A 26,961-nucleotide genomic window follows, 5' to 3' on the forward strand; every position below is an offset into this window, starting at 1 on the left:
TGCAGTAATGAAGACAAAGCACTGAATTTATTCAGTTGAGTTGACAAATCATATTAGACTGATGTGTCGGATTTCATTTGCATAATGTAAAAACATATTTTAAGTAAGAATACTCACATACTTTACAACGTTAAAATTGTATATATATATGAAAGATTCGTGAAGGCATTTGATACAAAACATACACAGTATGATATTTTAATATACAAATGCTTAAAGAAATAGTCATATAAATTACAAATGTAGCATCACCCAGAATTTACAAGTTTCCATTTTCTTAAAGGTCACATTTCTCATCCTTTGGGATGTACAGAAATTATGTGGTTTACACAGTTGTATCCACATTTAAAACATCATGTTTTAAATGTTTTAAGCACAGTATGTACAGTACAAAGTGTTTCCATAGGAACATAACAGAAACTGTCACTAGTGGCTTGCTATCAGGTGACCCCAGATGAACTGGCCATTTGTAAGACACTAGCTGTATATATAAATATGTGTATATATCTTAACTTCAATTCACACCCACAAAGGCTCAAAGAATTATTACATAATATACACCAGATACACAAAATAGCCATTCGGGATTATATGAGCAGCCCATACTTAAATAAGAACCAAGAATAGCAACTTCAGCCTTTGTGAGTGCCGTTTGAGAAGTTTACAGCAAAGTGCACAGTGAATGGACTTGGTCATCAGAAATGACCCTTCCATTCCTCCCTCTGAGTCCCAACACCTGAGAAATGAGAACCTTGAGACCTGGCATATACCAGAGTAGCTTCAAAAAGCAAGCACACGGGGGCCACTTGGAATGACATTCATGTGTCATTGGGGACCTCAATGCCCCGCAACAAAGGGTAAAAATTCACTCGCCAGGATCACTGTGCAGGGTCTGCAGAAGCAACATCCTGGAGGTAAACGTCCTGGCTTGGCACAGATAAAGCCACTCATTAGCCGTACTCCAGGGTAGGTGGCCCCCGAACAAGGTTAAAATAGCCGGCCAGGGCTCCGAGGTCCACGTAGAGGGAACGCTGTCTCCGGAGCACCTCCGACTCCTCAGTGCTTCCCGCGCACGAAGAATCTGTGAAGGAAACATTGAAACCGACACATGAACGACAAGGGAATCCATCAGGTAATAAGCACACACTCCCTCTGCAAAGCTCTAGTCCTCTGACGCCTCACAAGATGGTGCCCAGCTCTGTTTATCTTCCATGGGCCTCAGGACCCACTATGGCTACTTCTGGAATATGACATGCAGCAGAGTTCAAAAGTGAACCGATGAAAGTAAGAAATTGGGTCAAAATTCTGGCATATTTTCCAATACTTCAAAAAAATTTTTTTTCTAGATACAAAGAAATCAGATAACTATAGAGAAAACAAATGGGTACTCCAGGCCTCATGTGGAATACGAACAGCTCAGACTAATAAAAAGGGAGAGCCAGGCTGGAGAGATGACTTAGCGGTTAAGGTGTTTGCCTACGAAGCCTAAGGACCCAGGTTCGATTCTCTAATAGCCACGTGAGCCAGATGAACATGATGGTGCATGCATATGGAGTGGTCGGAGGCCCTAGCATGTCCATCCTCTCTCTCTGCCTCTCTATCACCCATAAATAAATAAATGGAGAGCCTTCTCTATGCTTATTCAGGGCTCCTGAGATGTACACTGGCTCTCCTAGAGGGGAACCACTCACAGCTCGCAAGATGTTTCCAAACGAACCTTATTTATTCATACGCTCACATGTGTGTGTATGGGCATACCAGGGTCTCTTGCTGCTACAAATAAGCTACAGATACATGCACCTCTCTGCATCTGGCTTCACATGGAGGCTGAGGAACCAAACCCAAGCAAGTGCCTTTAACTACTAAACCATCTCCCCAGCCATGCCAGATATTTAAGTATAGGATGACAAAATGTAACGTGACTTCACACCCATGGTTTTGTCTGTGCTCCCAACCCCACCTGAATTTCGCAGCACCCGGCACTTGACCACAAGCAAGGCCACTACTCTTGATTTGTTCTCAAAGTCAATCACAGTCCTTTCCAAATCTATCAAGTCAGAAGCAATGTCCAGTGACTGGACCTATATGTGAAAATCTGTTATGATGTGCTGACAAATGAGCTTATCAAAAGTGCTTTGCTGCAGGCTAGAAAGATGGCTTAGCAGTTATGGCACTTGCCTGCAAAGCCTAAGGACCCAAGTTCAATTCTCCAGAACCCACATAAGCCAGATGCACAAGGTGGTACTTGCATCTGGAGTTCGTCTCCAGTGGCTGGAGGTCCTGGTGCACCCATTCTATCTGCCTCTTTATTCCTCCCTCCCTCTCTCTCTGTCTGTCTCTATCCAATAAATAAATAAAATATTTAGAGAAAAAAAAAGCATGCTTTGTTGGGCTGGAGAGATGGCTCAGTTGTTAAGGTGCCTGGAGTTCGTTTGCAGCGGCTAGAGGCCCTGGCGTGCCCATTCTCTTTGTCTCTCTCCCTCTTTATCTTCCTCTCTGTTTGCATATAAATAAATATATATTTTTTTAAAAAGTGCTTTGTTGGGCTGGAGAGGTGGCTTAGCGGTTAAGTGCTTGCCTGTGAAGCCTAAGGACCCCGGTTCAAGGCTTGATTCCCCAGGACCCACGTTAGCCAGATGCAGAAGGGGGCGCACACATCTGGAGTTCAATTGCAGTGGCTGGAGGCCCTGGTGTGCCCATTCTCTCTCTGTCTTTCTCTCTATCTCTCTGTGTGTGTCTGTGTGCTTGCAAATAAGACAATAAAATAAAATAAAAAAGTGCTTTGTTAATGTGCTTGCTGAATCTCTCGCATGATGCATGGTCCTCAAGAAGTCGTTCCTCTTTGTTTTGTTTTGAGGCAAGGCCTCACTATATTGGGTGTTGCTCAAGCGGTTCTGAAGGTGGGCACAAGCAATCACCCTGCCTTAGCCTCCTGAGAGGGCCGAGAAGATGAGCCACAGGCATATGCTGTCAGCTGCTGCCTTTTCCTTAAAGCCAGGGTCTCAGGTGGCCCATACTGACCTTGTACTTCTAATCCTCCTGTCTTCGTGTCTATGGGCTGGAACTCTAGGCGGGCACCGCCACTCGGCCTCTTTCTCCCCCTCCCCGCAGGGCACAGCACACACACAGCCTGGCATCCTACCAGCAATGTTCTCAGGAAGGTCCAGCTCCGTCCTGCTCAGCAGCCGCTTCCGCTCAAGGAGGGCAGAGTCGAGACTCTGGCAGCGAGGCTGGTCCTCTCGGGGAGGGTTCAGGGCTTCGTGTTTCAGGAGGTCGGCCGCTCTGGGGCGGTGGTTGGGGTTCCTCTCCAGCGCGGCTTCCATCAGCTCTCTCATGGCCCGGCTGCAGTCACCGGCAATGTCTTCTAGTGGAGGCGCCTGCTTGTGGATCTGCCAACACACCAGCTCTCTTAGCACCGATGATGGAGAAAACAGACCCTCAGCTGGAAAAGCTGGGGTGTAACTTGTTACCTACCACATGGCTCACAGCAAGTAGACCCTACTCGGACCCAGCTTCCCTTTCATTTCCTAGGGACACCCAGTTAAATCACCTTTGGTTTAATAGTACAAAAAAAAAAAAAAAAGGCACACTGGGTTTAAATAAGTGGCATCATCCTGTGGTGGCCCAGAGTTGGCTATGCATTTGACGCCTTCACGATGAGAGAAGCTGTGATGACAGAGGCTGGCTTAGGGAGCAAGAATTTCAATTTTTTTTTCCTGTTTTTAGTTTTTCGAGGTAGGGTCTCACTCTAGCTCAGGCTGACCTGGAATTCACTATGGAGTCTCAGGGTGGCCTCGAACTCATGGCAATCCTCCTACCTCTGCCTCCTGAGTGCTGGGATTAAAGGTGTGCACCACCATGCCCGGCCAATACAAATTTTGTTTTAAAGAAAAAAAAACATACATAATTTCCTTGGCTGACAGATCTATAGTTCTCCAATGCTAGCAAATGACATTATTATTACACACACATTATAATGGAATAGCATATCCTTGTGTCTAATGTGTATTTTAGTCACTTCCCATCAAACAGCCATGCTTTCCTTGGAAGAACATAGTTGCCTCCCACATGGGAAGATCCAGCAACCACTTCTCATGGGTCACTATTTCACCATCACCCCATCCAGGAGTGGGGGTGCTTGATGGGTAGAACAGCCCCCCTTGAGCAAATGGACCCCCTCCCCGCACCCACAGCCCAGCTGAGCCAAACTTACTATGTACAGGTAGGAGGGATAGGCAGAGCGGGGGGTAGCGTTTCACCCAGGGTGGGGTGCCTGTCTGCATGTGGATGAGCGTGGCCCCCAGACTGTAGATATCTGCTTTGGTTGAGTGGCCCCTGCACAGGATCACCTCTGGGCTCATGTAGATCTGAAAAAAGATGCAGAAAACATCATTTGCCCAGGTTTCCATTTCCTTGAGCCAGTTCTGGAAATCGACTCCTTTGCCTCGGTCATAGCTTATTGCAGTTGTTCAGAAGAGAATAGACGTCCTCTTAAGCTAATGAGGACACTGACACGAACCCAAAGTCAGGAGTGTTGCGTGGGGGTGCTGCCTTTCTGAAAAGGTTATCTTCGTGGATAGACTGAGCACGGGGCAGATCTGGCAGCTAAGACCCCAGAGCCATAACCCACCTGGGCCACCACGGAGCCAGACTGCAGACACTGAGAGCACCTCACTGTGTACTAAACCCTGATGCTTTTCATACTTAAAAGGCACTGCAAATATACTTTTCTTGCTTGTCATTTAAATGCCAAACCTTGAGGATGCAGAGCCTGCCAGTCCAGATTCAGTTTCTCAGCCACCATATAAAGCCAAATGGCATTCATTTGCAGCAGCATGACATCACACACACACACACACACACACACATACACACACACACACACACACACACACACAATTTTTAAAATGAGTTTCTTTACAATAAAATAAATACCAAACCTCTAATTATGCACAGTATCAAAAAAAATGTCAGAATTTTTTTTTTAAATGTCAGAATTGGTGGCAGAAACACCCGTTGCTTAGAAGGGAAGTACTCAAAAAACGAAAAGTGCATTGATGAGGGCTGGAGAGATGGCTTAGTGGTTAAGGTGCCTGCCTGCAAACCTTAAGGACCCAGAATCAACTCCCCAGTACCCACGTAAAGCCAGATGCCCAAGGGGGCACATGCGTCTGGATTGCGTTGGTAGTGGTTGGAAGCCCTGGCATGCCCATTCTCTCTATATAGATTTATTTGCCTCTTTCTCTTTTTCAGATAAATAAATAAAATGTATTTTTAAAAGTGTAATGGTGAAGCAATCCTAATGAATTTTTCTGGTGAATGACCCCTTGTCTTAACTTACCACATAGCCCAGTGACTACAAATTAAATGCCTGTCATATAAACAGTATATAAGTTCTGAGGCTGAGGCAAGATCTTCCCAAGTTCAAGGCTAGCCTGGGTGACAGAGAGACCCTGTCTCAGAAAAATCCACCTAAACAAATAAACGAACAATAAATACAGTGTATAAGTTCCACCTGATTTCATAAGTCAATGGTGAATAAGTAGGGTTCACTTTTGTAAGTGTGTTATTTTTACACTTAAAATGGAAAAAGATATAAACAGCAAACCTAGTCACCAATAATCTGCATTTCTGGCTGGTACAGAAATATAGTCACTGATATCCGAACTATCAATAAAGGCTGAATATCTCTAATTTGAAAATCCTAACTGCTCCCAAGTCTGAGGCTTTGGAGCATGATGCCACGGCTGAAAATCTACATCTGACTGCAGGTGAGGGGTACAGGACAGGTGCACTAAAAACATCACATAAATGCCCTCAGGCTGTTGTGTAAGGGCACATGAAACCTGAGAGTGAGTGTTGTGTTCATACCCGGGACCCATCCCCAAATCACCTTGTTATGTATATGCAAATATTCCCAATTTTAAAGAACGAGCCACAGAAGGAAGGGAGAGAGGGAGAAAGGGAGAGAGGGAGAAAGGGAAGGAAGGAAGGAAGGGGTCTACCGATCCCAAGCCTGGAACACTTCTGTCCCTAAGCATTTCAAATAAAGGCAATTCAACCAGTATGTAGCTTTAAAAGGTGCTTTTCTTTTAATGCTATCATGCAAATAAATATGAGGAAAAAGGATTAGTGTTTCTGGAACTCATTTCTGAGTAAATAAGCAGAAAATTAGCTTACAAAAAAACTAAGGAGGCTGGGCGTGGTGGCACATGCCTTAATCCCAGCACTTGGGAGGCAGAAGTAGGAGGATTGATTGCTGTGAGTCGAGGCCACCCTGAGACTACATAGTTAATTCCAGGTCAGCCTGGACCACAGTGAGACCCTACCTCAAAAAAAAAAAAAAAAAAAAAAAAAGAGCCAGGCGTGGTGGCGCACGCCTTTAATCCCAGCACTCGAGAGGCTGAGGTAGGAGGATTGCCATGAGTTCAAGGCCACCCTGAGATGCCAGAGTTAATTCCAGGTCAGCCTGGACCAGAGTGAGACCCTACCTCGAAAAACCAAAAAAAAAAAAACAACAAAAAAAAAAACAGGGAAACGGCCCCATTTCCCCAGGTTAAGCCTCCTCAAATTCTTCCTAAAACACACTTCTGCGCTCTCTCCTTGTCACGGAGTTCCCTGCAGCCATGACACAGGACTTGAACCTGGACTTAATCAGCATAGCCCAGCTTTACGCCTTAAGAGTCAACAACATCGTGTTACGCATTTAAAATGCGCTGAGAGTATACTTTGTATTAAAATGTCTCCACACAATCAAATTTAAGAGAGAGGCAGGAACAAAGAAGTGGTGTGTGCGTGGCTATGACAAGTGGACGCCTCCCTCCTCCTCCTCTCCACCCAGGGCAAGGACGCAGGACAGAGCCTCCAACTGGTCCAGCCCACCATAGGGCACAGGGGACTTGCAGCTCCACGTGACTTCACACTTGGGCTGCATCCGGGGTTGGCAGTATCCAGCCCAGCCTGCTCACCTGGGTACAAGCCCTCTGGCACACAGCGCAGAACAGTCGACCGAGAGAGCAGTGAGTGAGCTATCTCTGGGCTGCCTGGAAGGCTTGGAACCGAACTCATGGGACCCTCCCTGAGAGTTCTGCACCCCGGGACGTGAGCAAGGGAACTTAACAGCAGGGACAAGGCCTTTACCATTCATTGTGTTTGGTAGAAAGGAGAAAACTGACTGCATGCGTGCACATATGATAAGTTAACTCACACGAGTAAATTCCCATAAAACAAATGTCCACATTGTCAAAGCAATTCTAGTTTGTTTTTATGCTTACTGTTTATTTTCTCTGAACAATGTAACTAAACAACAGTAAATGTGTTCTAGATTAGCCCCTTGATATGTATTGCATAGTTACCATGTGATGCTTTGAATTTGAAAAGACAGAAAGAGACACAGAGACAGATAGAGATACGCAGCATTTGTGAGCTACACTGAAGAGATCGGAAATAGTCCCTGGCTTTGCAACAGCCATCTGATGAAGTTCTGATGGGAAGAAAATCGGTACAGTTAACTGATTCTATCTTATTTGCTCTTTCAGCCTGAGCTACATAATGAAAATCCAATCCTCAGACAACATACTATTGCAGAATAAAATAAGTTATTCCACATCCAAGCAGCCTGGCAGAGATTCCCAAAAGCACAAGCTTTTCTCCAGCATTGCATAATGTTCAACTTGACCTCACTGCCAGGAAGCAAAAGGTATTTTCCGTCTCTAATACCATAAATAGTTTTGTTTCTCCAACTGGCTCCAGGAAGCGGGTGGAATGTCACATATCTGAACTCTCGACTAATGCCAAAAGGCTGACATGTTTCCCAAAGACAACGCTGTCAGCATTAAGTCTGACTGAATTTTGTGCCATGACAAAGTATTCTGAGAAAATGGGGATAAAATATTCTTTTTTAAAATATATATATACCTTGTCTACAGAGCTGAGTGTGGCAGTTCACACCTGTCCACTCAGCACTTGGGAAGCTGAGGCAGAAGGATTGCGAGTCCCAGGCCAGCCTGGGCTACGGAGCAAGCCTGTCTCAAAAAAACAAGTCTATGGTTTTCTCTTTTGCATGTTATTCTGTCCAAAGACAAACGTGAGGAGTTTTCTCTTGTCAGGGAGTGCAGCCAAGTAAGGGTTTCTGCTACTGCTGCAGCCAGTGTCTGCTTTGAAACTGCTCAGGAGAGAATGGCAGAGCCATGCTTTGAAAAGAAGCATGCTTTTTTTTTTTTTTTTGTCTTCATTGACATTCAATTCAATGCAATACATAAAACTAGCTCCTAGGGCTAAAGGGAGGGATCAGAGGCTAAGTATGTTTCCCACCCAAACATGAGGGCCTGAAGGGGCCTTGAGACTACCCAAGTTCAAATCTCCACCTGGGCGTGGTCACTAATACCTATAACCCCAATCCTGCAGGGGAGCAGAGATCTGAGAATAACCGGAGCTTGCGGGCTCTGGAGTCAGTTTAAAGAGACTCTGGGTCAAAACAAGACCAGGTGGAAGAGTGATGGAATGCTTCAGTGTTCCACTCCAGCCACTGAGAGCAACAACCCCCCCCCCCACAAGCAAGGGTATGGGGCACCATAAGGGGGCATACAGGTGCACAAAGCACAACACACACACACACACACACGCACACACACACGGCAAAAGGACAACAACAAAAATACTAGCTACTAACAGCTGTCATCTGAACACCAAGAGAGCTCTTCCTACACTCTCTACCTGTAATTGTTTTTATTATTTATTTATTTTTTTAAATTTTTTTTGTTCATTTTTATTTATTTATTTGAGAGAGAAAGAGGCAGATAGAGAAAGAGAGAGAGAATGGGTGCGCCAGGGCTTCCAGCCACTGCAAACGATCTCCATATGCGTGCGCCCCCTTGTGCATCTGGCTAATGTGGGTCCTGGAGAATCGAGCCTCGAACCAGGTTTTTAAAATGAATTAAAAATATACAAGTTGAGTATCCCTTATCTGAAATGCCTGGGACCAAGCAGAATCTCAGATTTAAGAGATTTTCATATCTTGGAATACTTTCATAAATACCTGGGTTGTTATTATTTTACATTTTTGTCTATTTGAGAGAGTATGACAAGCCAAGACCTCTTGCCACTTGCAAATGAACTCTAGATGCACACGCCACTTTGTGCATCTGGCTTTATATGGATACTGGGGAATTGAACTTGGGCTTGACAGGCTTTTCAAGTTAGTACCTTTAACCACTGCAACATCTCCTTGACCCAACATCTGGGCTTTCAGATTAGGGACATTCAATTAGTAATCTATTTTGGTAATGGATTGTTTCTAAGTGTTTTTAATTGTATATGTACATATAATAACATATACTATCTACTATAAAAATATCAAGTGTTTAAGCTTACTACATGGCCAGTATTCATTAAGTTTGTTCTAATGGAAATGATTTGATGCAGTATCTTCTCCTTTATTCTGTCCCACAGTACTTCTAGAGCATCATTTTTGTTCTTTTTAAAAAAATATATTTATTTATTTGATTGAGAGAAAAAGAAAGAGAAAGAGAAAGATAGAGCAAGAGAGAAAATGGGAGTGCCAGGGCCTCTAGCCATTGCAAATGAATGCCAGATGCATGTCTTACCTTGTGCATCTGGCTTATGAGGGTACTGGGGAATCAAACCTGGGTCTTTAGGCTTTGCAGGTAAGCATTCTAACAGCTAAGCCATCTCTCCAGTTCTCATTTTTGTGCTTAATAAGATACTAACAATTTTCTATTGAAACATAAGTACCTCTGTTCCTCGAAGATCCTTAGGAAAATAGATATCTTCAGTCATTTGAACACTCAGGCCAAAATCCACCAAAACGGCTTTTGTAGACATGAAGACAATGTTGCTAGCTGCAATGAGAGAGGACATTTTACCATGAAACTACTTATATAGCCAAATAAGACTCTTATCTAAAACGAGTCCCAAATCAAAACAAACTGAAAGGCTTTCCCTAATGAAACAGGGATATTTTACCCAAGAGAGGAAGAGGAATGTTGGTGAGAGTTTAGGTGAAAATCCTTTCAGATCTGTCAAGAATCTAGCCAGTGTGGACACGTATGATTTCAGCCATTACAAAGATCAAGCGCTTCAGTTTCATATTCTGATACAAACACACTGTTCTCAAGCCACTCTTCTAAAATAAAAAAGTTTTTTTTTTTTTTTTCTGGTTAAAATTGTGCTTGTCCAATTTGGCACTAGGTCTTGAAGTAGTGAAGGTTGATAGTACAGCTCTCTGGCCCATTTCCACACCATATCTACACTCTAGCAAAGAGGCAGTGAAAGCTTGTTCGATAAACTGTTCTCAAACTGGTGGTCACAACGGGAAAGGTATTTTTCCTCAAAAATATATGCCTATGTGTTAAGTAAGTTAATTAAAAAAAAAAAAAGTTTTAGTGTTTGGGATCAAACCCAGAGCCTCAAGTGTACTAAGCAGGGACTCTGCCACTAAGCCACAATCTCAGCCCTAAATTATTGTTTTTAAAACTTTTGTTGTTGTTGTTGTTTATTCTTATTTATTTGGGTGCGACAGAGAGAGAAAGAGGCAGAGAGAGAGAGGAGAGAGAGAATGGGCACACCAGGGCCTCCAGCCACTGCAAACAAACTCCAGACACGTGCGCCCCCTTGTGCATCTGGCTAACGTGGGTACTGGGGAATCAAGCCTCGAACTGGGGTCCTTGGGCTTCAAAGGCAAGTGCTTAACCGCTAAGCCATCTCTCCAGCCCTAAATTACTGTTTTTAAAGGCTCGCCACAAAGGCGTAGGTGTGCATCTAATGAGCTCTGGCTCTGTGACTACAGTCCACATGGATTCTGGATACTCTTGCTTTCTTGTGACTGAAAACTTGGAAACCTGTTGTGGTGGTTTGAATAGATGGCTCCCAATATATTCGGTTTTTTATTTGTTTGTAGTTTGCATCTGCAGCCACCTGGCTGGAGGCAGTGTCACTGGATGGATCTTAAGGTGTGGTGGTGGGTTTCAGATTTCAATCTAAAGATACGCAAAGTGTGCCTAGATGGAGTTCCTAAAGTGTGCTGTGGCTTTTGGCTTGTACCTCTCTCTCTGCTTGGACCTGTGAAGGCAGGCCAGCTTCTTCTGCCATTTACAGAACCTCCCCCGGATCTGTAAACTTCAATAAATATCCCTTCCTCCATAACTGTGCCTGGTCTGGAAGTTCATCTCAGTGAACCTGAAGCTGTCTGATACACCTAGCTTGACGGTAAGCGCTTGCTCGGGAGCAGAGAAGGAAGATGAGGAGTCTCTGGGGAGCCTGCAGTGAATGGGGTGTCTTCAGGCTGGAGGAGCTTGTGAGTCTCCTTAAACAGAGTCCACCCCAAGCGACTCACGTTTAATATCATGGTGGATCACTTTCTTGGAGTGCAGAAAGTCAAGTCCCTTGAGGACATGCTTTGTCACCCAAATAATTTCAAATTCTCTCATGGGCCCGCAGCTCTCCAGCTTCTCCAGGACGGAGCCTCCCTCGCCTGCCTCCATGAAGAGATGGACGGTGTCGCCCCACAGGACAGCGCCGTACAGCTCAGCGATGTTCTCGTGCCGGAAGCAAGCCTGGATTTCCACATCTGATGGCTTGAACTGATCTACAGGGATCTAAAAGAGGAAAACATGAGCGAGATTCTAAACAATCTTAGAACCAGTGAAAAATAAACAATATGAGCAGCCCACAAGCCAGGAGACACACGGACACGCCCACGGACACTCTGACTTGGCAAGAAATGGCACTGCCCTCAGATCCAGCCCTGCATTATATTAGCTTTAGGTATAAAATTCAGAACAGAAACGAAAGACAGGAGAGACATTTTCATTTAGAACAGAGAAATCCAAGTAAGATTTTAAAATGGTGAATGAATTGAGAGAATTTTCTATAGCCAATACACTCTCTATGGCACCTAAATTTAATATTTCAACTTAATTTGTGGTAATATGAAGCCACTGGTCCTACAAGTTCTCCTCTAACAGTGCCTTTAAAACAAGCCACTCGTCCCACTTACTCTGTGGCAATGCCTTTAAAATAAGTACTCACCAGAAAAAAAAAAAAAAAGAAAAGAAAAAAAAAATAATAAGCACTCACCATCTATGCATCCCACAAAAAGATCTGATGGATATCAGTAAGAAGTAGAATTTTCAGGGCTGAAGAGATGGCTTAGAGGTTTAGGCATTTGCCTGTGAAGTCCAAGGACCCAGGTTCAAGTCCCCAATACCCACATAAGCCAGATGCCCAAGGTGGTACATGCTTCTGGAGTTGGTTTGCATTGGCTAGAGGACCTGGTGTGGCCATTCTCTCTCTATATGCCTCTTTCTCTCTCAGAAACAAATAAATAAAATACTATAAAAATATTTTAAAATCATATATATATACACACACACACACACACACACACACACACACACACACATATATATATATGAAATAGCACTTTCAGAGCAGAGAAACTTGAAAATGTCTCTAGAATATAGTGCTATGTGCAAAAAGCAAGAGACAGAAGCTCATGCATTATGGGCCCAATTATTAAAAAAATGTACACACATCTCAGCATGGAAATATGCATGAAACAAGAATCCACTAAACGTGTTTGCCTTACAGAAAGCCACATCATTTGTTGAACCTAATGGCGAAGTTTTTAATCATCTGTGTTTATCTTCCCTAAAAATCAGCTTAAATAGTAAATATAGCAAGCAATACAAGGAAACTAAACTTACACAAATATGTTCCTTAAACTAGAATGAAATCAAGAAAGCACCTATGGGCTGGAGTGATGGCTTAGCAGTTGAAGTGCTTGCCTGCGAAGCCTAACGACCCAGGTTTGATTTTCCAGTATCCATGTAAGCCAGATGCAGAAGCTGGCACATGCATCTGGAGTTTATTTGCCATGGCTAGAGGCCATGGTGTGTCCATTCTCTCTCTATTTTTACCTTCCTCCCTCTTTCTCTCCTTCTCTCTCAAATAAATAAAATATTTTTTTAAAAAAAAAGAAAGAAAGAAAGCACCTACATAGAGAACTAGGTGCCGAATGGTGCCAGGTAGCAGCAACTCCAGAAACAGAGAATGTCTGTGAGTAGGCCACCAGTAGGTACGACCCAGTGTACGGGTAAGCTGCTGGGTCAGTGCAAATGGCCCAAGCGAGAAGGTCAGGCACGGCGTGCGAGTGCACGTACCAGTTTACATGCCATCCTTTTCTTAGTCTTTATGTCCTGTGCTAGGTAGACTTTTCCAAAGGCTCCTCGGGGGATGAAGTCAGAACCAATGTTCCTGTAAGTCAGCTTCCAGGGAACGAGGAGAACATCTGAGTCGATTTGGTAGCGCCCATTCTGGGGAGTGATTACCTGTAAAAAACAAAATTAAAAAACACAGGGCTGGAGCCATGGCTTAGCAGTTAAGGCACTTGCCTGTGATGCCTAAGGACCCATGTTCGACTCTCCAGGTCCCACGTAAGCTGGAGGTAAGGTGATGCAAGCGTGCAAGGCCACACACTGCACTAGGTGGTGCGTGCATCTGGAGTTTGGTGACAGTGGCTGGAGGCCCTGACATGCCCATTCTCTCTTTCTCTCATACTCTTGCTCCCACTCTCACATTTAAAAAAAAGCGGGGGACAGTCTGCTGGGCTTGCCTCAAAAAAAAAAATTAATACAAACGTATGAGAAGGGTGAGAATCTCAGAAGACCACCCTTCACCAAGGCCCACTCAATAGAAGTCACTTTTATTTTTTTTTTTTAATATCTTTATTTTTTGTGATGACAGAGAGAGAAAATGAGCTAGATTTAGAATGGGCCAGCCAGGTCTTTTTGTTACTGAAAATGAACTCCAGACGCATGCATCGCTTTGTACATCTGGCTTTAGGTGGGGTCTGGGGAATTGAACCTGGGCCAGCAGACTTTGTAAGTAAGTGCCTTTGACTGCTAAACACCTCCCCTACCCTGGAAGTTACCTGAGAAACATCCTTACACGTGGCATTTAAATTCAGGGACACTGTGTGTAATGCTGACACCACAGTCTACGTTTAGAACTTGAGCAAGACAGAGAAAGGATGTAACAGACACAGGTCTCTGGTCTGACCTGGTCATATTTCCAAATGCTCGTGAGTAATTCACTGACAAATGGAAATCGAAAAAAATTATTTATCTAAGGAGTGTGGCTTTGGTGACATAAAGGCTAAAAATAAAGGCTGCCAACTGTGCCTGTAGACTGACTTGTTTCTATTAAAATAGGCTAACCTGTTCGTCTGCATAGTTTTTACTCACACATGATGCATAGAGAGCATGGGAATGAACTAAGGATCACAGAGGACTGTGGAAACCAGCGTGTGATGCCAAAAACATGAGCTTTCAGACGACATAAATAAACGGTAAAGCTACTTCTTTTTGTCTTACTCACAATATTTACCATGTACCTCTTTTTTTAAAATTATTTATTTATTTACTTGAGAGTGACAGACACAGAGAGAAAGACAGATAGAGAAAGAGAGAGAGAATGGACGCGCCAGGGCTTCCAGCCTCTGCAAACGAACTCCAGACGCGTGCACCCCCTTCTGGCTAACGTGGGACCTGGGGAACCGAGCCTCGAACCAGGGTCCTTAGGCTTCACAGGCAAGCGCTTAACCACTAAGCCATCTCTCCAGCCCTACCGTGTACCTCTTATGTGCCCAGCCTGAACAAGAGCCAGGGGGTTTCTGACCTCTAGGTGTTCGTCAACATGCAAACACTTAGCACCAGGTCTTTCAGAACTTGCCCAGAGAGGGCTGAGGGCGTAGCTCAGTGGAGAAGCCCTTGCCTAACATGCACAAGGCCCCGGGTTTGGCCTTCAGCACTGCATAAACAGGCAAAAAACTATTTAACTCCAAAAGGAAAAAATAAACAAAATAAAAACAAGTCAACTAAAAACTTATATATTCTGACAGTGATGTGGGATGTGAGGATGTGTTTATTAATGTGCATGGAATTTGATATTTAAGTAGGGTGTGGTGGGACACTCCCATAATCCTGGTACTTGGAAGGGTGAAGCAAGAGAATGGTAACTTCCAGGACAGCCTTCGCTGAATAGCAACCCTGGGTCAAAAACAAAAACATACAGACATTGAAAAGATAATATAATAATTACAATGAAAAGAAATATGGTGGTCCATGGGGAATATGACCTGGAACACACACCTTTAAAAATGTCTGAAGTGGGGCTGGAGGGATGGTTTAGCAGTTAAGGTGCTTGCCTGCAAAGCCAAAGGACCCAGGTTTGATTCCCCAGGACCCATATATAAGCCAGATGCACAAAGTGGCACATGCGTCTGAAGTTGGTTTGCAGCGGCTGAAGACCCTGGCACACCCATTCTCATTCTCATTCTCTCTCTCTCTCTCTCTCTCTAAAATAAATGTATCAATTTATTAAAATAATTAATTAAAATAAATTTAAAAATCTAAAATGTTTAAATGCCTGAAGTGTTTTTCAAAGGGATAAACAGTTGTCTAAAATCCTAACTAGCAATACTATGGTTTCAGATATCACTTCAGGAATTATGAAATGCGAAAGGGCCTCAAACTATCTGAAGAAGCTGAACGTGGCATGGAAACCCCCAGGTCTATCCCACGTAGAGGAATGAGCCACAGCAGGCGACCGGCTCTGGTGACTTCAGGGCAAGTCACTCAGCCTCTATTATTGCTCATTTTAGCTACACAGCGCACAGACATGTGCTCACTATTAAGTAGAGAATAACCCTTCTACTTAGAAATGCACAGCTACTGAATAAAAAAGTTCAATATACTGGAGGCTGGAGGGATGGCTTAGCGGTTAAGGCATTTGCCTGCAAAGCCAAAGGACCCTGAGATTCCCCAGGACCCACGTTAGCCAGATGCACAAGGGGGTGCACGGGTCTGGAGTTCGTTTACAGTGGCTGGAGGCCCTGGCATACCCATTCTCTCCCCCACCCCCGACAAATAAATAAAAAATAAAATATTTTTCTTAAAATTTCAGTATTTAATCAGCGTCCCTGCTTCAGTGGGGCCCAGTGCTGGTCCCCACAGAGAATGCGAGTAAATACAGAATAGCGGCTTCGTTGTTAGACATACGGCCGCTTCTCCAACTGTCACCTCGGGTCAGCAAAGGCCTCTTGTTGCAGTAAGCTGAGGATACAGCTAGCGATCGCAGTCCCTTCTACATCTGACAGGTCCAGGGCATCCTGGGGCACCTGCTGGTCACCCCTTTCTCTCCTTAAGTAGTAACACTCATTTCATCATCCCCTCCAGTTCACTATTTCAGGTTAACTTCTGATCGCTTCATGAAAGCATGGCTTTTCACCAAACTCAATTTGCCACAACCTAGCTTCATCCTCTTGCTGCACCCAGGAGGACATGGAACATTAATAACCAACGGCTAATTATGGACCGGGTGCTGGGTTTGCACTCCATTATTTCATCAAAGGCTCCCACAATCCTATGCTGGATGCTATTTTTAGAGACGAGGAAACCAGCTGATAGGTGGATTAACTCGCTAATCAGTGCCAGAAAGAGAATTCACACTCAGGACAGCTTAACCCCAAAGCCAGAGCTGTCACTAAAGCCGAGCAAGGATGCAAATCCAGTCATTCAAAACACAAATGTGGCCGGGCGTGGTGGCGCACGCCTTTAATTCCAGCACTCGGGAGGCAGAGGTAGGTGGATCACTGTGAGCTCGAGGTCAGCCTGGGCTAGAGTGAAACCCTACCGCCAAAAACCAACCAACCAAACAAACAAAACCCCACAAATGTACGTGCCACCGTGCCCTCTCCCCTGCAGTTCTCTGCTACCAGGTCTGGCAGCACCGGTGTTCTGAGGATCCTGCTTGCATTACACTGGTACCTCCTTGGCACCTTGATGACAGGCCCTGATTTTATCTGGTGACGTCCTGACCAGCGTGCAAGTCACAGGGTTCCTGGCTTTCCCTAGCACAGACCTTTCCTATTTGGGTTTGCCATGAGTTTTATTTTATATTTTTATTTATTTATTTGAGAGGGGCAAAAAGAGAGAGAGAAAGAGAGGGGGGCGCACACCAGGGCCTCTAACTACTGCAAATAAACTCCAGATGCATGGCCCCCCATGTGCATCTGACTTACGTGGATTCTGGGGGATCCAATCTGGGTCCTTAGGCTTTGCAGGAAAGCACCTTAATTGCTAAGCCATCTCTCCAACCTAGGTTTTCACCTCTGATCTCCTTTCCAAGGGCCCTTCTAAACAACCTTGCAGAACTCTGTGCCGTTTACCTCTGCTGATTATTCGACTTGCCAAGGTCACTTTCGAGTACAGGCACTGGACAGGTATTTTCTATTCCCTCATCCAGACTTCGACAACCTATACCAAGCCACTCTGGGCCCGGGGCAGTACTTGAGAAAACATCTTGGGTATTTTAGCAAGATTAAATTCCATACAGGGCCTGTGAGGTGCTACCACTGTGAAGCAGGAGATGGGAATCTAGAAGAAAGACAAAGTTAAGCTCTCTCCTACCCTGCTGGGCCCACAAGTGGACCTCCAGGATATCCAAGTTCTAATTGGTAAGACAGGAGGCTAGGGCCTGAGTTCAGAGGGCACCACCAGACAGCAAGGAAAAGCGGCACTGCAAAATCTAAGTAGCAGACGGGACATGTGTGAAGTCATGGCCACTGCAGAGCAGCTGATGCTACCTACACAAGCCCTGCCTGAGAAGAGCGCAAAAAGAAAAAAATAAAGTGATGTCATCAAGATAGAAGAGGGACTTAGCTGTAAAGAAGAAGGGGTTCAGTGGAAGTGGGGACACTGAAGGGTGATGGGATATTAGGATCATAGTACATTATATTGATGAATGGAGTTGTCAGTAATAAGTTTGAAAAAAAAAGAATGTGAAGGAAGAGCCAACCTAGGGAACCTGTGTTGGGTTTTGTTTGTTTGTTTTTGGTTTTATTGAGGCAGGGTATCACTTCAGCCCAGGCTGACTTGGAACTCACTCTGTAGCTCTAGGCTGGCCCTCAAACTCATGGTGACCCTCCTACCTCAACCTCTTATAGTGCTGGGATTAAAGGCGTATGCCACCATGCCTGGCATCTGTGCGTTTTAATATTTTATTTATTTGACAGAGAGAGAAGGGGCTCACCAAGGCCTCCAGCTATTACAAATGAACTTCAGACACATGCACCCCCTTGTGCATCTGGCTAATGTGGGTCCTGGGGAATCGAACCTAGGTCCTTTGGCTTTAGAGGCAAACACCTTAACCGCTAAGCCATCCCTCCAGCTCATCTGTGCTTTTTAAAATACTGGAAGGGCTATTGTTTGAAGGAAGTTACAACAGTACAATAAGCTCACATTCATTAAACATTTACAGTGTGTAAGCGGGTCACATATATCCATTATTTGTTCCAAACATCACCCTATGGAATACTGAGTAAACTGAGGCATGGAACTAACCTAAGATCTCATAGACAACCCATTTTACATTCAATGACACTCTGGGCACTTTAACTCAGAGCCTACAGCCATTGCCTCTACTCCAATGTCACCATTTCTCATAGTGGCCGGAGTATAGTCCTGGGTTTGGAGGTGGAGGGGAGACAAGAGATGGATTTTTGGTTGGATATAAGGAAAAACTTTCTTACAGTCAGAACGTGACAAGTGGGGAACTAAATGCCAGTGTGTGATAAGCTTCTACCAACAGATTTGGAAGCGCAGAACAAAATATTCCACCCATTCTTGGAGATAATAAGGTGTTTCAAAACTCTGGGCAGACAGCTAGACTCAAGTATCGTGAAGGTTTTTTCCAACCCCAAGAAGCCTGACTCCATGACTCTATGACTCAGTCTCAAGGAACATCACCCAATCTCACACCAGCCTCTATGAGTAAGTCCCTTGGGGCTTCTAGATCTACATATAACTATGAGTGTTAAGTGCTTGGCACCCATTTTGAACTATTCAATGCCAGATCAGGTTGATGAACTGGTTATTTATAAATAATTCTGACCTCTGACACAATGTCGTTCCTAGATTAGCCTCCTAAAATTCCTTCCCTGGGACTTGCTAGATATGGGGATGATCTTCAGTAAGTTCTTTTAGAAAACGAGCACACACATACACACACACCCAGAATAGCATTCAACATGCCCATGCTTTTGGATATTATTGTAAATCCTGCTTCTCCACCCTGTCTAATTAGCTCTGCAGGGCCATAGTTGTTGGCTGCTTGAACACTCCAGGTCTCTGGGCCCTCGGGCTTCAGCACATGCTGTTCTTTTGCCCAAAGCTCTCTTCACTTCGTCTGGCTGACTCCAACTCAGACATTGGCACCGGGACTAATTTTTCTTGGAAGCCTGTGCCTACATTCTCCATTTTCCCTCCCCACACTCGCGGCATCTGAGCATTCCCAGGGCCACCCAGGTGTGGACATACGGGAGCTGAGCACAGTGGTATGGATACCTGTTCACCCACCTCCTGCACGCACCAGGCTTCCTGCGGCACAGACTGATTCAGAACCCTGTATCCAGCATCTGGAACAACCCCGGTGCACCACGGCTATCCCAGCCACGTCTAGCGAATGTACGCGTGACTACTGGAACAAAAGCTTCCTGTCCCTATGAGCTATGCTTTATAGAAGTTTTTTTTTTTTTGTTTTTCTTTTACCTTGAAACCAATCTATGGGGTAGTGCGTTTTCTAATACGGGGCCAGAAAATAGCAGGTAATGCTCATCAGAGAACAGATTACTAGATTAGTAGGTGGGGAATGAGAAGGGGAAGGTCTTGACCACAGCAGAGGCCCACAAAGAGCACTCCTGCGCCCGAGTTAAGTAAGCTCAAAGCAAACCGGGCTTCTGTTACCATCTCGGCTTCTGTTACCATCTCGTTCGGGTGAGCATCAAAGACAACACGTCCTAATACGCACAGAGCTGTAGTGGGTAACGCCACTGGCCTACTGAGGCCAAGGTTACATTTCTGGGAACAGAACTCCATCCTTCCTCTGTTTCCAATTTGCTTTTTAGTCTTCTTGCTTTATATTTTTGTATTTTTTAAAAAATATTTATTTATTTATTTATTTGAGATAGGAGGGAATATGAATGGGCATGCCATGGTCTCTTGCCACTGCAAATAACCTCAACTCGTGCATCTCTTTGAGCGCCAGCTTTTATGTGGACAGTGGGGAGCAGACCCTGGGTCATCAGGCTCTGCAAGCACCTTTCACAGCTGAGCCGTCCCTCGAGCCTGTATTTTCTTTCCAATCTGTAGTTTTGTTTCATTGGTCATTTTTTTCAAGGAGCATAGGCCCCTTGGCAGAGAATGATCCTATCTTACACCTCCTGCTGGTAAAAAATTTTACTTCCTTTTAACGACTTCCACTTCCGGCCCTTTCTGTATTAGATTGTCTGGATCCACTTGAAAGCAACAGCAGAAGGCCAGTGCGTGTGGGGTGTGTGCGTGTGTGTGTGTGTGCGTGTGTTGTGGTTCTGGAGACTGAATCTAGGCCCTTGTGCACACCAGGCAAGCGCTCTACCACTGAGCTACATTCCTAACCTTATTTTTAAAATATTTGTTTTTATTTATTTACTTGTTTATTTACAGAAAGGGTCAGCTAGAAAGAGAAAGGGAGAGAGAATGAATGGGCCAGGGTCTGCAGCCCCTGCAAAGGACATCCAGATCCACGTGCTGCTTTGTGCATCTAGCTTTACATGGGTACTGGGCAGTAGAACTTGGGTCCATAGGCTTTATGGGCAAATCCCTTAACCACTGAGCAACCCCTATTTTTTATTATTATTATTTATTTATTTATTTTTGGTTTTTCAAAGTAAGGTCTCACTCTAGCCCAGGCTGACCTGGAATTCACTATGGAGTCTCAGGGTGGCCTCAAACTCACGGTGATCCTCCTACCTCTGCCTCCCGAGTGCTGGGATTAAAGGCGTGCGCCACCACGCCTGGCTATTTTTTTTTTATTCCTTATAATTCCCTGGAATTCCCTTGGGTACATGGCTCGTCTATCCTCAGTCTGAGGGACAAGGGAATGGTCAACCACACCATATATCTCATCTTCTATAGATTTACAAGCAAGAACAATTTGTTTATTCTGAATGTTTTCATTTACTATGTAAACAAATAAGAGCAACATACAACAATTGTACTTGTGAGCTGCCACATGTACATTACTGAAAAAAAAATCAGGTATGGCTCCTACTTCAAATTAATACTTCCCCGTTTATAAAAGGAAGTAACTTTCTGAAGGCCAAGTATTCAGTCAACTATAAAATCTAGATCACAGGACATCATGCCACAATGCAAAATGTAATCTTGCTTCACGTGGAACCAAACCTAATTGATTTGTAACAAAACAATTCACTACATAGCTGACCTAAATTACTGTGTTGCTTTTTTCATTAAATGAATGTGGAATGCAAGAAGAAGGAAGACCTTCACAACAACAAGAAAACACAACAAAAAGCCAATGAAGTAGTCTTCTAGTCTCTGCTGGAACTCCTGCTCCCCTGCCATTCATAAACACCAATGGAAAGGGAGTCACACCAACGTGCACACTTGCCACTCGCCACCTCCTCATTCACAGATGGTTCTTTTGACAAAATTAGATCACCCGTAGCCAGTGCCCACGCATTCAGCTCTGACATACTGAGGGCCTGACGGAAGGCCACACCTAAACACGCCACCTGCCGGACTTGTGGCAATGAAGAGTTGTCGCAATGTTTTGCATGATTTGCATGCCTGAGGTGACTACGCAAATACATCACTTGTCATTCATCGCACTTAAGCGGTGTGAATCTGTGGGTAGCTATGTGCCCACCTACAAACTACATGTTGGCAGGAACTGAATTTAGTCAATACTGGTGTATGTGATAACGTTTCAAAATGTGATGAGAGAATAATTCAGCCTCGAGAAGTATTGAGACAAAAGTGCTCATCGGTCTCAGCTGATAGCTTTAAGTCCAGCCTTTGTCTCCTGTATAAATAATGAATTCTTATGTTAAAATGCATTTGTTGTTTGTTTTTTTGTAGTAGGGTCTCCCTCTAGCCCAGACTGACCTGGAATTCACTGTGGAGTCTCAGGGAGGCCTCAGACTCATGGAGATCTTCCTACCTCTGCCTCCAGAGTGAGTGCTGGGATCAAAGGCTCAAATGCATTCTTGAGCCAGGTATGGTGGCGCATGCCTTTAATCCCAGCATTGGGAAGGCAGAGAATTGCCAAGAATTCAAAGCCACCCTGAGACTCCACAGTGAATTCCAGATCAGTCTGGGCTAGAGGGAGACCCTACCTCAAAAGACAAAAATTTAAAAAAAAAAAAAAAAAAAAAAAAAAAAACGGGCTGGAGAGATGGCTTAGCGGTTAAGCGCTTGCCTGTGAAGCCTAGTGAACCCAGTTCAAGGCTTGATACCCCAGGACCCACCTTAGCCAGATGCACAAGGGGACGCACAACTGGAGTTCATTTGCAGTGGCCAGAGGCCCTGGCACGACCATTCTCTCTCTCTCTCTATCTGCCTCTTTCTCTCTCTGTCTGTTGCTTTCAAATAAATAAATAAAAATAAACAAAAAAAAATTTAAACGCAAAATAAAAAAATTAAAATAAAATAATAAAATGCATTCTTAAGGGCTGGAGGTAACCCAGTGGTGCCTTACTTGCCTAGCATGTACCAGACTCTGGGTTCCACCCTAGCACTGGAAAGAAAGTATATTCCTAACTGCCTGGTTAAAGAACTGTTTCTAGATTATTGATATGGGCTTCTTCACGGAGACTGTCTTTGATTTTTTTTTAACATAAAGGTGATTCTTGCTGACAAACATATATTTACAGTTTATCTCTAGCAGCCAGTCTACATGAAGTTTAATGCCACTTTGCATTAAATGAACCGACACTGGTAAAGTCGAACACTCAACAGATGAGAGGAAACATACCATATTTAATAAAATACCCGATTCTTGTGGTCCGTGTCCATAAAAATGCTTTGCGGTATTTGATATGTGGTTGGCAAAAGCAAGCAAATCCTCTACGGTTCCGTATCTGACAGACGACAGCCAAGGCCCCTCTTGGCCACTTCGCAACAGGGGTTCTGAGGGCTCCTGGTTTCGATTACTGTCTGGACACATGGTCATCAGACTGGGTTCATAACCTGCTGGTTCCTCATTTGCATAAAGATTTTCCATCATGTCTATTACATCTGACATGTCTAGATGCTTGATTAATAAGTCAATCTCTTCTTTCTCGTCACTTCCAGTGCTCATGTACTCCATCACTGTGGTGCCCACTGGAGAGTCTGTAAAACAAAACACAAATAATCCGTCTCCTGGAACGTATTTGCATTTGAGAGCAAGGGGGCTGGAAAGCTAATCCTCCAGGGCTTCTGTTCAGCTTGTGTGAATGCAGATAGGCAGACTGCAAATTCAAAGGGACCTTAGGTAATCTTCAGCCTCCCCCCCCCACACACACTTTGCAGGGGGAAACTTGAGAAAGCTTGAGAGCTACTCGCTGCTGTGATTGCAATTCTAGCTCCTGGAAACAAACTTTCACCAATCAGAAGCACAAGTCAAGGGTTGCTCAGCAATCTCTGAAGCCCAGAGTCCCAGCTTTAGACCTGGCTTCTGAGCCTCTGGTGACTTGAAGGCCAAAGAACTACTGAAATTGAGGAACTAACTTGGCAACTAGAACTCGGGCTCCGGGCTCCGAGAGCACAGTGTAAAACAGATTTTAATCTAAGCAAATGGGATGATAAGAAGTTTAGGAACGAATTCTGACGCAAATGAGCTACATAGCTCTTTGGAAGGTAGGCAGGACTTGGAGATCCTAGTTCTGCCAACAGCAAGTATGAGAAAAGAGACGGGCTTAACCTGTGGGTCAGCCCCCAGCAGTGCCCTCCTGAGACCCGAAAGCACCCACTTCAGGGTTTCAGAAGGCTGGTTTAAAACTGAAGTCAGTGGGCCTGTATAAGCTATGGTAGTAGAGAGAAGCCAGGAAAGCCAAATTTATTATAAACTACAGGTTAGAATCAAGGCACAGGAAGACTTCAGTTCTACACAACAGGGTACGCCAGCTAAGAAGCTATAGGTGACAAAAACAAGGTAAAACAAGGAGAAAAGGTGACTGTCCCTCTGGGTCTTATGACAACGCAACTCGATTGCAAAAAAAGATAAGAGCAGGCTGCCTCGCTGATAGAGGGCCTGGCTAGCATAGATGAGGTCATGGGTTCAATTCTCAGCACTTGGAAAAGACAGGGGAAAAAAACCAAATAAGAGCATGCAAAGGACTTTCAAAGTATATCTAACAGTCTCTTTGAAAGATTATAATGTATTCTTCAGAGCACAAGCTTGGCTAAGGATGTAGCTCAGTGGTAGAGTTTAACCCCTAGCACCACAAAGGATACACATGCACGTGCACACACACGTGCACTTGGCCAAAGTCATGCTCCTGCATCTACCTGGAGCGTCCACTGAAAGCTCCAGGAAGCACGGCCCTGTGGGGCCGGCTGTACACATGAACCAGCCATCTGCCTCTGAGTGCATGTCATTTGCCAAAAAGCAAAACAAAAACAAAAACACCCCACAACCCAGTATCATTGTTAGCTTACTTACGGGTCACTTTGCAATGTTCACAGTGTGTCTGAAGAAAGTCATCTAGCATCTATTCTCCATTCAAATATTTCTCTGTTTAGGGCCAAACCTCACCCCGCCTTTCCTGTCTACATGATACCGGGCAAGGATTTTAAGCTCTCTATACCTCAACCACCCTGGCCTGCAAGGGAGAAATAGCAACAGTACCTACTTCCCAGCTGGTTGAGAGGATTAGAGATGTTCATGTACAAGTGCTTGGCCAGTGTTGGTTTCATTTCATTTCATTTCAATTTCTATTTCATTTCACCTACAGAGTTGGGAACCTAGTTCAGCAGGGACACTGTGATTCAAGCTCTTGGAACCCGTGGAGTTATGGAGGGAACTTCTCAGGCTGATAGGAGAATACTTGACCTCAGTGTCACAAAGCCATTTAAGTTGCAGTTTCTGTAACTGTGGAACTTACTAGGAAAACAGAAGTTAAAAAAGGTCTACTTTAGGGCCCCACTGGCTGAAGAGACCCAAGGCTCCTGGACATGTCAAATGAATGACTTGACGGAAAATAAAATTCATGACTCAAGAAAGAGGAAAAAGGTCTAAATGGCTTAAATTCAATACACAGATCTGGAGAGGAAGGACTGGTCTTGGTTTTTGAATCTTGCAGAAAGTCTCACACACACCCCAAATGGCCAGTTGAGGAAAAAAGGTGGAGCAAAAGACAGCAGGAAGATGGAGGAGGGCTTGACCCTGAAGACCTTCTGCAATACTAGCTCCATTCCGTGGCAACACAGGCTCTGATCACAGATCTGCCACCAGGCAACCCTGATCCCTGGCAGCCTCCTGAACACTCCTGCCCAGCACGTTCCTGCCTTCACCAAACAGACAAAATGCTAATGGTTTGTGAGTTAAGCACGGTGAGGAGCCACGTTGGAAGTGTGTGTGGTAAAGATGTTCAAGCACAGCAATACACAAGACTGCCCCTGGTCTCAACTTAGAATATGAGTCCTCATCACAAAATTCCTAAACAGAATACAAGGTTATGCCAATTTTAGAAAAAGCTATGCAAATGCAGTCAAAACTACAGTTTGGGGCTGGAGAGATGGCTTAGTGGTTGAAGCGTTTGCCTGCAAAGCCAAAGGACCCATGTTCAACTCCCCAGGACCTATGTTAGCCAGATGCACAAGGCGGTGCATGCGTCTGGAGATTGTTTGCAGTGGCTGGAGGCCCTGGTATGCCCATTCTCTCTCTCTTTCTTCCCCTCTCTCAAATAAATAAATATTAAATATCTATTTATTTAAAGCTAGTTTTGTGACTAACCTTCAAAACTACGAGATAAACTATGAACTATATCAGAAATCAGCAATAAAATTGAGAGGAAATGCATCCTAAACATGAAAATCAACCTTGGGTACTTACATCAACATAAGCGAAACTTGTGGGCTCCCAAGCATGAATGAAAATGGCCAAAATTGCAGGCATGAGTTCTGCACGGGCAAGGCTGCTAATACCTTTTTTACTTCCCATTTTAAAAGTGGGTAAATAAGCTGGGCATGGTGGCACACGCCTTTAATCCCAGCACTTGGAAGGCAGCGGTGGGAGGATCGCTGTGAGTTCGAGGTCACCTTGTGACTACACAGTCAATTCCAGGTCAGCCTGAGCTAGAGTGAAAAACAAACAACAACAACAACAACAAAAAAGTGGGTAAATAATAATGTCTTTCTGGGCATACCTCTCATGTTTTTCTTTTGAAAAAAAGCCCAGAAAGATGTTTCCAGAAAAAGAAGATTCCTCCAGAATCAAAAGCTTCAAAACTTCTAGACGCTTCAACTACCCTATTTTTCTATTGTCCTACAGGCTAGTCTTTAAGGACCAGAATTGACTGCACGCCTCAACCCATCAGAGAGAGTCACGAGCTTTGGCTGAAACTGCAATTGTTCTTTACCAGGGAAGTAGGACTCAGGCCACAGGTATGTTAAGCAAGGGGCATCCGTGTTCCTTTTCTTCTGGACCAAAATATAGCTTTCCACTCCCCATGCATCTCGTCCGCAAATACCAGGAAGCCTCACTTAACAAGCTTGCCTATCATGAAAGCGCCCACCCTCCGCGCGGTGGCAGCCAGGTCGTCTGGCCAGGCAGGTTGCACTTACCGGGCCTCGGCAGCGAGGGTGCAGCGGTCTGGGCGGCGTCGCCCGCGGGAGATGCGGTGACCGCGGCTCCTCGCTTTCCCCTGGCACTGCCCAGGCTGCACTGCCCGGCCTCAGGGGGGGATCCCGGAAAGAGGAGGAAGGGGGCGGAGCACACAGCCCTTGGTGAGGCCCTTGCGCAAGGTGCTTTCCAGCTGTATCAGCGCGTGCAGCAGGTGACCCGAGAGGAGGACTACCTTCCCTGGGCGGAGTGGGTACCCCAAAGAGGGTGCCACCT

At 44.7% G+C, this 26,961-nt stretch overlaps 1 protein-coding gene across 1 annotated transcript; it reads right to left on the reverse strand.

Annotated features, from left to right (window-relative positions):
• Positions 1–224: 224 nt before the first annotated feature.
• Map3k8 (mitogen-activated protein kinase kinase kinase 8) lies at positions 225–26,961 on the reverse strand. Its single transcript, XM_004659711.3, is given in 9 exon segments — positions 225–1,081; positions 3,143–3,389; positions 4,214–4,246; positions 4,248–4,367; positions 9,754–9,860; positions 11,354–11,615; positions 13,182–13,349; positions 22,894–23,252; positions 26,688–26,961. Coding segments are annotated over 8 exon segments (1,404 nt in total). The 5' UTR covers positions 23,230–23,252; positions 26,688–26,961; the 3' UTR covers positions 225–950.

The sequence above is a fragment of the Jaculus jaculus genome, chromosome 5 (assembly GCF_020740685.1).
Source record: "Jaculus jaculus isolate mJacJac1 chromosome 5, mJacJac1.mat.Y.cur, whole genome shotgun sequence".
In the NCBI taxonomy this organism is placed as follows: domain Eukaryota; kingdom Metazoa; phylum Chordata; class Mammalia; order Rodentia; family Dipodidae; genus Jaculus; species Jaculus jaculus.